General features: G+C 50.7%; 1 protein-coding gene across 1 annotated transcript; it reads left to right on the forward strand.

The window, feature by feature from the left end:
- Positions 1-644: 644 nt before the first annotated feature.
- Positions 645-7,369, forward strand: Pcolce (procollagen C-endopeptidase enhancer). The gene is made up of 9 exons (XM_075975806.1): positions 645-845; positions 1,607-1,715; positions 3,178-3,436; positions 4,266-4,390; positions 5,085-5,221; positions 5,514-5,791; positions 6,678-6,755; positions 6,853-7,023; positions 7,154-7,369. The coding sequence occupies exons 1-9, from the start codon at positions 754-756 to the stop codon at positions 7,306-7,308; spliced, it is 1,404 nt and encodes a 467-aa protein (XP_075831921.1). The 5' UTR covers positions 645-753; the 3' UTR covers positions 7,309-7,369.
- Positions 7,370-11,862: the final 4,493 nt, after the last annotated feature.

Consider the following 11,862-nt stretch of genomic DNA (forward strand, 5'->3'; position numbering starts at 1 on the left):
CTTACTTTCTGCTCCTTCCCCTCTTTGCTCAGGGAAAGGGATACTCCATGCCTCCCATAACCCTTCTCCAGTACCTTAAAATAGTTGGAAGAGAAAATAAGGAGTCAGAACTTTCCTTCCTTGGCCTGTAATATTCGCCCAGTGTTAAAGGAAAAGTCATAAGCAGGTGTAGAAGAGCCTAGCTCAAGGGTGCAGGCCTGTAATCCCAGCACTTGAGAAGCTGAGGCAGGAGGATTGAAAGTTCTGGCTAGCCAGGACTTCATGGCAAGATGGTCTTAAGCAATAACAACCACCATCCAGTGGGACGGTGAATGGCCAAGAGACTCCAGAAGGACATCCTCTCTGGATGCTCAGAAAGCAACAGGTGAAGCGGTCCAGTCTACCTGAAAGTCTCCAGGAAAGACCAAGTTCTCAGGCACAGGACAGAGTGGAGTTGCAGATGACATCATTTGATGGAGATGATGTTCTATCTTCCCCTTGTTGCTCCCAGCATCCCTTAGTCCATCAATATATGTCCAAGACCTAGAGAGGCCCCTGCAGGGACTCACCACTGTCCCAGCTGTCTCCCTGTCCCGCCTCCCCTGCCGCCCGCCCAGTTGGCCAGTCCCCACGCCCACACGCCCAGGGCTGCCTCATCTGGTACTGATTATCCTGCTGGTGCTGCTGCTGCTGCTGCTGCTGGTGTTGGTGCTGCTGCTGCTGCTGGTGCTGCTGCTGAACTCAGCTGCTGCTTCCAGTACTTCCCCCTACACAATGCTGCCTGCTGCCCTCACCTCCTTCCTGGGGCCATTCCTTGTGGCCTGGGTACTGCCCCTTGCCCAAGGTCAGACCCCCAACTACACCAGGTAGGTTTCCTGTCTTTCAGATGGCTTCCAGAGGGAGCTGCAGAATGCTTGTGACTTCCTGGGAGGGCTGCGCCTGTGGGTCTTGGGAGCTCTTCTGCCAGCAACCCCTTCGCATCTCATCTTCCTCTAAGATTCCTGGTCTCCCTGTCTGCTGCAAAGCCATGCTGGTCTGCAGACTGCCACCGTTCCCAGTCCTTCAATACCGTCCTCCTACCCTAAATCTCCCTTTCCACCCAGAGCCATGCCTCTCCACGGAGTTTGAACCCAGAAAGCCAAGACCTTGAACTTCTTTTAGCTGACATTCAGGAAATGAGACTGGGGGAAGGGCAGCAAGCAGAAAGTCAGATACTGGTCCTTAGCTGGAACCGGAGCAGGGTGAAGGTGGGAGCCCCTAACTGTATGTCCACTGGTGCTCCCCTCATCTCTCTGGCCCCCTCCCCCCCATGGCCTCATGGCTTGTCACATCTGGAAGTAGTTAGGCGCGGCTCCTGTCCTTGACTGCCAGGCAGGGCAAGGAGGGGGTTGAGAAAGCGAGGGGGGGGGGACTGAGGAGGATTCCGGGAATTCCTGTCGGCGTGGGGGTGGAGCCTCTAGGGGCTGGAGAGATGGCCCCGTTGTCTAGCCCCACTTTCCCTGGTCCTTGGGCAGGATTCCCTGTCCCACAGGATGGGGCCTCTCCGGCACCATCCTCCTGTATTGCCTGGGGCTTCATAGTCTCGTGAATTGTTCTCTAGTGGTTCTCCCCGTCTTCTGTCCTCCAGACCTGTGTTCCTGTGTGGAGGGGATGTGACGGGAGAGTCGGGTTACGTGGCAAGTGAGGGTTTCCCCAACCTCTACCCCCCAAACAAGAAGTGCATCTGGACAATAACGGTGAGAAGGTCCCTCCGGCCATCACTGCCTTTCATCATTCTCCCGGCACAACCCTGACAGCTCAGGGTACCCTCCCCACCGCCAGGCATCAGGTCTGGGAAACCCTTTGGTCACATGGGTGTCAGGCTCCACAGTAACATGCTCTGACATATCCTGACCTTCCCACCCTTTTGTCCTCCCCCACTACCGGAAATGGAACCCTCGGATTTCAGCACATTAGGTCAGGGCTTTACCAATAAGGTACATTCCAGCCATTGATTCATTTAGCTTTTTTTCCCCCCAAAATAGCTTGTTCCACTAATTTAATCACATAATTTTTTTTTTGGTTTTTCGAGACGGGGTTTCTCTGTGGTTTTGGAGCCTGTCCTGGAACTAGCTCTTGTAGACCAGGCTGGTCTCGAACTCACAGAGATCCGCCTGCCTCTGCCTCCCGAGTGCTGGGATTAAAGGCGTGCGCCACCACCGCCCGGCTTAATCACATAATTTTTTAATTTATTTTTTTATTATATACACTTGCCAAGAGACGGTGCCAGATCTCATTACAGATGGTTGTGAGCCACCATGTGGTTGCTGGGAACTGGACTCAGGACCTCTGGAAGAGCAGCCAGTGCTCTTAACCTCTGAGCCATTTCTCCAGCCCTCATTTAGGTTTTTTGTTTGTTTTTCTCTTTGTGTGTGTGTTGTGCATGCGTGTGCACACTCATGCATGTGTACAGAGGTCAGAGGGGTATGTGGGGTGTTCCAGAGCTCCACCGCTCTCCGCCTTGTTTCCCTGAGACAGTCTCTAAATCTAGAGCTAGTCTGAAGGTCAGCAAGCCCCAGTGGCCCGGCTGTCTCTGCCCCCCACAGGGCTAGGGTCCCAGGCCTAGTGTGGAGCCCTTTAAATGTGGCCTTTTATATGGGTTCTGGGGATTCGAACTTGAGCAAGCACTTTTACCCACTGAGCCATCTCCCTACACCCCTTCACCTTTTATTTCTGAGACAGGGTCTTTGTAAATTATGGGCCTTGCATTTATGATCCCCCTGCCTTGGCTTCCCAAATAGCTAGAATCATGGACATGCACTCATGGTGCTGAACCTTAATTCCTTGTTTTTGGAGTCAGGGTCTCATTGTGTAGTGTAGGCTGACCCTTAAACTTTGAGGCAGTCCTCTGATTCAGCACGGTGAATCTTGGGATTACAAGTGTGTGCTGCCAAACTAGTTTTTGTTTGTTTGTTTTTTAGTTTTTTTTTTTTTTTTTTTTTTAATGGTAGCAAATGCTGAATCTCTCTCTACTCCTAACTTGCTCCAGTTCTCCCCCTTCAGAGACCACAAGCTGGGAGTAGAGGCCAGGTCCTTTGTGTTGCACTGGCCTTTCCTGCTACCGCTATTACTCTAGAAGTACCTGGGGGAGGGGTGATGCCTACTGTTAGGGTTGTTTGGGACCTGATTTTGGGCTGTCCCCCATTCCCCTTCTGTCAGGTGCCTGAGGGCCAGACTGTGTCCCTGTCCTTCCGAGTCTTCGATATGGAGCTCCACCCTTCCTGCCGCTATGATGCTCTGGAGGTCTTTGCTGGATCTGGGACCTCAGGCCAGCGACTGGGACGCTTCTGTGGCACCTTCCGGCCTGCACCTGTAGTTGCACCTGGCAATCAGGTGACTTTAAGGATGACAACGGATGAGGGCACTGGGGGACGAGGCTTCCTGCTCTGGTACAGCGGTCGGGCCACCTCAGGCTCTGGTGAGCATCCTTACCTCCTCTTTCCCCTCTCTTGGCCCCATCCCGGTTCAGGTCCCCACCCCTGCCCTAACCTCGACCCTCCCCAGATTATTCCCAAGAGTTAGGGCCACCATTACTCCCTTTCTTCTCACTAACCGCCCCTTCAGTCCCTCCTCCTGGTCTTCTCTCCCCCTCCCGCTCCCACTTACCCCTCTTCCAGGGCCTCCCCCAGGTGCGAGGCGGAAATGGGTCATGGACCCGCGGGTGGAATGGGCGGCCTGGGGTTACTGGGACGGTGAGTAACTGCCCGCCCCCCTCCGCAATCGGGCTCCTCTGACGGGAGTAAGGGGGCACCCTGAAGCTGGGGGACTGGGATTCCCTCATCTGGAGCCCCCTATACCCAGTTCTGGGATCCCGATTGCGGTCCCATCACCCCCTCCCGGCAGCACAAGTCTCTCTGGAATGTTTCAGGCAGAGACCTCATCAGAGGGGAGGGAACCCTCCCAGGGAACCCTCCCAACGTGAGAGCTCTCTAGCCTGCTTTAGAGGATTCTTCTGCTAGGCCGGGATGGAGAGATGGGATCTCCTAGGGGAAGAGGCGTGGTGTGGCGGCGGGTTGGGGAGGGGGCAGAAGGGATCCATTCAATCGTTTCCTCTCTGTTGGGTGCCCCAGCCCCCGTCTTCCCAGCTGTTTGTTGACCCGCCCGCTCCGCTGTTCCCTTTCTTGTCCCCTCATCTTGAGATCCAGACTTCTAGCTGCCTGAAAGCTCCCAGTCTAGAGCTTTCTACTCTAGCTGACCGAGGGTCTCCACCGCCCCCCCCCCACCCGGTCCCTCTCTCCCCTTCTCAGAGCACCAGTTTTGCGGGGGGCGGATGGAGAAGGCGCAGGGAACCCTGACCACGCCCAACTGGCCTGAGTCGGATTACCCCCCAGGCATCAGCTGTTCCTGGCACATCATTGCACCCGCAGACCAGGTACTGACCTCTCGCCTAGGCTGCCCACCAGCACCCAGGCAGCATCCTTAAAGCAGACAGCCAGCATCATTGTATCCAACGTCTGTGTCCTGATCCCTGAGCTTGCCCTGGTAGAGAGCAAAACCGGACCCAGACCAGCTTACATGCAAGCAAAAAATAAGTGCAACCACTGGTCTTAGGGGAGGGAAGTACTGGGTCCTGAGAAACTCGTGCGCGCGTGTGCGTGCGTGCGTGTGTGTGTGTGTGTGTGTGTGTGTGTGTGTGTGTGTGTAACTCAATGGGGTGGAGTAGGAGTGAGCTAAAATGCACTTGACCTTGCTCACCAGGGCAAAGGGATGCTCCCTGTATGGAATAGGTGTGTGTGTGTGTGCGTGAGTGTGTGTGTGTGTGTGTGTGTGAGTGTGTGTGTGTGTAACTCAATGGGGTGGAGTAGGAGTGAGCTAAAATGCACTTGACCTTGCTCACCAGGGCAAAGGGATGCTCCCTGTATTGAATAGGTGTGTGTGTGTGTGCGTGTGTGTGTGTGTGTGAGTGTGTGTGTGAGACCCTTAAGCTAGCAGTGTAAGAACACTGAAGCAGGAACAGGGGGACTGACTATCTATGCTACTGCCAAGTACTCCTGGGGCTGCAGAGGTGCAGGACACTATTCGGTCCGCCTTGACCTGTCCTGCTACGCAGCCAATGCCTCTCCCAGGTGATCCTGCTAACCTTTGGGAAGTTCGATGTGGAGCCAGACACGTACTGCCGCTATGACTCCGTCAGCGTGTTCAACGGGGCTGTGAGCGATGACTCGAAGAGGCTGGGGAAATTCTGCGGAGACAAGGCCCCTAGGTGAGGGATGGGTCCTTGTCGGGGCACTGCTGGGGCTAACTCCTCATCCCTGTGAGCAGTTGTCAAAGGCCATGCAGGGTTAGAGGGAGGCTCGGCTGACCAGGCAAGATCTGAGCTCTAGGATTCCAAACCATTGGTCTGAGCAAGTATAGGAGCTGGCAAAAGTTTAGCATATCTTCTGGAGTCCACGGAGCCTCAGGGGACTCTGACATCAGAGGACGAGTTTAAGGTTGACCACCGAGGTACACAGTCTGCCTTGATGCCTCAACCAATTCTCCTCTGCCCACTGCAGTCCCATCTCCTCTGAAGGGAATGAGCTCTTGGTCCAGTTTGTATCGGATCTCAGTGTCACCGCAGATGGCTTCTCGGCTTCCTACAAGACCCTGCCACGGGATGCCGTGGAAAAGGGGCCAGCCTCAAGCCCAGGGGAAGATGTCCAGTCTGGTCCCCCATCCCACTCTGACCCAAAGACAGGAACTGGACCCAAAGTCAAACCACCGGCCAAACCTAAATCCCAACCTGCAGAGAAACCAGAGAGCCCAAATACACAGGAAACTCCAGCGGTCCTGGGTGAGTGTGAAAAGGTGGCAGAAGGTACTAGATAGATGGGTAAGAGCACTGGCTGCTCTTCCAGCGGACCCAGGTTTGATTCCCAGCACGCACATGGCAGCTCACAACCATCAGTAACTCCAGACATAGATGTAGGCAAAATACTCATATATATAAAATAAAAAGTGGGGGCTGGAGAGATGGCTCAGTGGTTAAGAGCATTGCCTGCTCTTCCAAAGGTCCTGAGTTCAATTCCCAGCAACCACATGGTGGCTCACAACCATCTGTAATGAGGTCTGGTGCCCTCTTCTGTTCTGCAGACATACAGGCAGAAGACTGTATACATAGTAAATAAATAAATAAAAAGAAACTCTTTAAAAAAATATAAAAAATAAAAATAAAAAGTGGAAGAAGGGGCATGAACTAAAGGAAGCACTAAGCTCGTCCTTGGGTCAGCATTCATTCATTCAACACTCATGGTGCCGGTCTCCCGTCAGTGTCTGGAACTGGTGCTGGGAAGCCACCCTGAGTTTCCATCTATAAAGCTGCTGCAATTTCACATGAGACGGCTAGGGCAGGGTTTGCTAGAATCTCCCAGGGAGGGCTGAAGGCACGGCTCAGAGGTAGCTCTTTCCTAAGATCCTCACAATAAGGGGCTGGAAGCTTGTCTTGGCTGTAGAATGTCTGTCCCAGAATCCTCTAGTGAGGATCTCAGGTGTGATTCAGTGGCAAGGTGGTTGCCTAGAGCCCTCCGGGGAGGGCCGAAAGGTGTGGCTCAGCTCTAGAGTTCCTGCCTAGCATGCACCAGACTCTGGCTCCATTCCTAGTGCTGCAAATAAAGGAGCAAATAGGCCGATGTGAGGCAGATGGTCCTCCTGCCCTCCACAAGCAACCCCGTCTCTCCTAGATGCATCCAGTGTCACCTGTCCAAAGCAGTACAAGCGGGTGGGCACCTTGCAAAGCAACTTCTGTGCCAGTAGTCTGGGTAAGACCCACCATCCTGCCCTCCCGACTCCCCAGGCCCTCATCCAAGCCCAGCTCCAGCCACCTGACTCTTGTCTCTCACCCCTGCCCTTCCACAGTGGTGACCGGAACGGTGAAGACCATGGTCCGCGGCCCAGGTGAGGGCCTCACCGTCACCATCAATCTCCTCGGAGTCTACAAAAGCGGAGGCCTAGATCTGCCCTCTCCGCCCAGGGACACCCCTCTGAAGTTCTACGTGCCCTGCAGGCAGATGCCCCCCATGAAGAAAGGTAAGGGGCATGGGAAATGAGGATGGGTACTGAGCGAGTGCCCTGGAGTCATGAAGGTGCCAAACCTGGTCAAGAAGGTGTCACCAGCTCTTAGTAACTCCGAGCTCTCAATCTCCTCTCTCCCGTCCAGGAGCCAGTTACCTGCTGATGGGCCAGCTGGAAGAAAGCAGAGGCCCCGTCCTCCCTCCAGACAGCTTTGTGGTTCCCTACAAGCCCAACCAGGACCAGATCCTCAATAACCTAAGCAAGAGGAAGTGTCCTTCCCTCCCTAGGCCAGCTGCCTGAGGTCCCAGCCAGATGCAGCCTGAGTGTGGTGCTCTCAACCCAATAAATGTTTCGTAACTCAGGAAGGGATCGTATATCAGTTCTATGGTTGCGTGGGGGCGTGCATCTTGGATTTCAGAATACTTTTTCCTTGGGGTAGAAGATGAACTCGGACTTCCACATGCTAGGCAAGTACTCTACCACTGAACTACATCTTCAGCCTGCTTTAGGAACACAGGGTAGGAGCCAGGGAGTGGTGGCACACACCTTTGATCGCAGCACTCAGGAGGCACAGGCAGGTGGATCTCTGAGTTTGAGGCCAGCCTGTTCTACAGAGCAAATTCCAGGACTAGCTTCATAGCTACTAGGAAACCCTGTCTCAAAAACCCGGCACCCACATGCTCACAACATTTTGTAACCAGTTCCAGGAGATCCAATGGCCTCTTTTGGCCTCTGCAGGCAGCAGGGTATATGCAGGCAAATCATCCAAATGCATTAAAAAAAAAAAGTCTTAAACACCAGCTGTCTCCCCGCCCCGGCCCCAAATCCTAACTAGAAGCTGAGTGTGTGCCACCTGTAATCACAGTACTTGGGAGGTGGAGGTAAGGTGATCAGGAGTTCAAAGCCAGCCTGGGCTATATAGTAATTGGAGGCCAAATCTGAGTTATATAAGACTGAGTATCATGATTTAAGAAGTTAGAAGAGCTGGGCTATGTTGGTTCATGCCTTTAATCCCAGCACTCGGGGCAGAAGCAAGCAGACTCTGAGTTTGAGGCCAGCCTGGTCTACAAAGTGGGTTCCAAGACAGCCAGGCAACACATAAAAACCCTGTCTGGGAAAAGCAAAGAGAAGTTAGAGGAATGTCAGCTAGGTACTAACACTCCACTGCTCCAAATATTGAGAACTGGGCCATGGAGATGGCATGCTGCCAAGCCTGACGACCTGAGCTCTGTCTTCAGGAGAGAACCCACTTCTGCGAGTTGTCCGTCCTCTATTTGTACAAATGCACGAACACACACATATAAAATAAACAGGGCTGGAGAGATGGCTCAGTGGCTAAGAGCACTGGCTGTTCGTCCAGAGGACCCGAGTTCAATTCCTAGCACCCACATGACAGCTCACAACTGTCTGTGACGCCAATTCCTGGGCTTCTGACACCCTCATACCAATAAACATGCAGGCAAAACACCAATGCACATAAAATAAAAATAAAGTATTAATAAATAAATTAATTAATTTGTAGCATTCTGAGGATAGTTCTCCAAATAGATCTCAGTTTTACCTTTCCGGCCTCCCTCCTTCCTCCTCACTTACTGTTATCTCTGGTGACTCATTGTTTCCCATTCAGCTCGCTCTCTCTCTCTCTCTCTCTCTCTCTCTCTCTCTCTCTCTCTCTCTCTCTCTCTCATATCCATTTGTATATGCATGCATACGTGTTTAGAAAGCAAAGGAGTCATCTTCAAGATCACCATCCACCTCTTGTTTCTTTTGATATTGTAATTAAAAAAAAAGGGTGTGTGTGTGTGCCCAAAGAGGCCAGAAGAGGGTGTTGGGTCCCCTGCAGCTGGAGTTACAGATGGCTGAGAGCTGCCTAACATGGATGCTGGGAACCGAACTTGTGTCCTCTAGAAGAGCAACCCCTGAGTCATCCCTCCAGCTCCACCCTCCCTCCCCTGCCCTTGTTTTGAACAGAGCTCCTCCTGTGAGATTCTAAGAATGCACTGCTGTGCTCCGTGTTTTTGCTAAGGATGACTGCCAGCGATCCCCACCTCCAAGACAGTTGGGCTTAGGATTTTGCTATCCCTCCTTCTACAATTCTTTCCCATAAATACATTTGATTTCTTCCTAAGTCTAGTCAGACCTCTGCTCAAAGGTCATCTAATTCATTCCTTTGTCCTTGCCAAATGGCAGATTATGTTTTAAATACTGAAAACACACCAGGAAATAAATGCCCCTGTTTTTGAGAGGAAATTCTCTTGAGGAAAGAGTCAACCAATTATGACATAATGTATCAAGAAATGTGCTATGAAAAGAGCAAGACAAAGTCAGGCGGTGGTGGTGCACGCCTCTAGTTGCAGAGACAGGAGGATCTCTGTGAGTTCAAGGCCAGCCTGGTCTACAGAGCAAGTTGCAGGATAGCCAGGGCTAACAGAGAAACTGTCTCAGAAAAACAAAAACAACAACAACAACAAAAGCAAAACAATAGCCAGGTGTGGTGGTTATCCCAGCTACCTCAAGGACAGAAACAGATCTACAAGTTCAAGGTCAGTCTAGGCAATTTAGCCCTAGTCTCATGATAAAAATTTTAAAAGGACACTATGGGACAATGCTCTTGTACATTGTAAAGATTTGTCACTTGTACTGGTTTAATAAAACACTGATTGGCCAGTAGCTAGGCAGGACGTATAGGTGGGGCAACCAGACTAGGAGGATTCTGGGAAGAGGAAAGGCAGAGAGGCAGTCACCAGCCAGATGCAGAGGAAGCAAGATGAGAATGCCTTACTGAGAAAAGATACCAAGCCACATGGCTAAACATAGATAAGAATAAGGGCTAATTTAAGTTGGAAGAGGTAGTTATAAGCCCGAGCAATAGGCCAAACAGTTTATAATTAATAGAAGCCTCTGTGTGTTTATTTGGGATTGAATGGCTGCAGGACTGGAAGGGACAGAAACTTCTATCTACAGACTAGGAATGTAGCTCAGTGGTTGAGTACTTGTCTATCAAGAGTAAGACCCTGGGTCTAATCCTCAGTAACACAAAAAAGAAATAAAACAAAGCAAAAGCATGATAAAAGGAAAATACAGTTTTCAGGAAAGGCTTTCCATAAAAACACTTAGATTTTAATTTTTTGCACTTATTACACATGCGCACATGTACACACGTGTGCTTCTCTCCTCCTACCACGTGAGTCCTAGGAATCCAATTCACGTCTTTGGGCTCCACACAAACTCCTGTACTGGCGAGTCATCTTGCCAGTCCACTGTTGTGGGTTTTGTTTTTATTTTGTTTCGATAGGGTCTCACTATGTAGCCCTGGCTCCCTCAAACTCAGACATCCACCTGCTTCTACCTGGATCTAGAGTGCTTGGATCTGAGGTGCCTGCCATCATGTCAACTCCCCTCCCCTCCAATGTCTGTGGGGTTTTTTGTTTTTTTTTTTTTGTTTTTTGTTTTTTGTTTTTCGAGACAGGGTTTCCCTGTGTAACAGTCCTAGCTGTCCTGGAACTAGCTCTTGTGGTCCAGGCTGGCCTCAAACTCACAGGGATTCACCTGCCTCTGCCTCCCGAGTGCTGGGATTAAAGGCCTGCACCACCACCGCCCAGCCTGATGTGTGTGTGTTTTTAAGACAAGGTTTCACTCTGTAGCCTTGGCTGGCAGAGAACTCCCTATGTGTAACAGATCAAGTTAGTTTCAAACTTGTGGCAATCCACCTCGCCTGCCTTTAGTACCTGGGACTTATACACGAATGTGCCTGACTTCCTCTACTTGTTATTCTCTCTTGTTTTTCTCTTTGTTATTTCATTTTTTCCCTAATCATCATACTAATTATTGATAATTTTATATAAATAAAATGATCTCATCATGGCATTTTTATACATTTGACACATTCACCACCACTATGTCTCTTGTCCCCCACTCCTGTGGGTCCTTTCCCCTTCCCAGGTAGTTCTCCTGATTTCTTGGTGGTTCTTTTTTGTTGTTGTTGTGTTTTGTTTTTTGGTGAATCAGTAAGTTTTATTACTGCTGCTTCCAGGAGCGCAGGCTACTTAATAGTGGTTATTCCAATGAAGAAAATGTCTCTCCCTAGCAATCATTAACTAATGGGCCTTGTGGGCACAAGACTTGGGAGGCAAAGGCAGGTGAATCTCGGTGAGTTCAAGGCCAGCCTGATCTACAGTTAGTTCAAGGATAGCCTGAACTGTTTCACAATTCAAAAAAAAAAAAAAAAAGAAAGAAAGAAAGAAGAAGAAAAAGAAAGTCTCTTTTAAGTCTTGAGAGATAGCTCAGAGGTCAAGAGCATTAACTGCTCTTTCAGAGATCCTGTTTTCAATCTCCAGCAACCATACGGCGGCTCACAACCATCAACAATGAGATCTGATGCCCTCTTCTGGTGTGCAGGCATACATGCACACAGAACACTGTATACATAACAAATCTTTTTTAAAAATCTCTTTAGGCAGGGCGGTGGTGGCACATGCCTCTAATCCCAGCACTCGGAGGCAGAGGCAGGAGGATCTCTGTGAGTTCGAGACCAGCCTGGTCTACAAGAGCTAGTTCCAGGACAGGCTCCAAAACTACAGAGAAACCCTGTCTCGAAAAAACCAAACCAAACCAACAAAAAAAAAAAAACGCTTTAGATTTATTCATGTACGTCGAGACGTCGAGTGTCTTGTCTGCACGTGTATGAATCACGTACAGGTAGAGCTCAAATGAGGCCGTCCAATCCCATGAAACTGGGAGTTACAACTGGTTATAAACCACTATGTGAGTGCTGGAACCGAACCTGGGTCCTTTTAGCAGCTGAGCTAACCCTTCAGCACCTCTCTCCTCCCCCCCTTTTTAAAGTGTAACCAG

This window comes from Microtus pennsylvanicus, chromosome 1, assembly GCF_037038515.1.
Source record: "Microtus pennsylvanicus isolate mMicPen1 chromosome 1, mMicPen1.hap1, whole genome shotgun sequence".
Classification (NCBI taxonomy): domain Eukaryota; kingdom Metazoa; phylum Chordata; class Mammalia; order Rodentia; family Cricetidae; genus Microtus; species Microtus pennsylvanicus.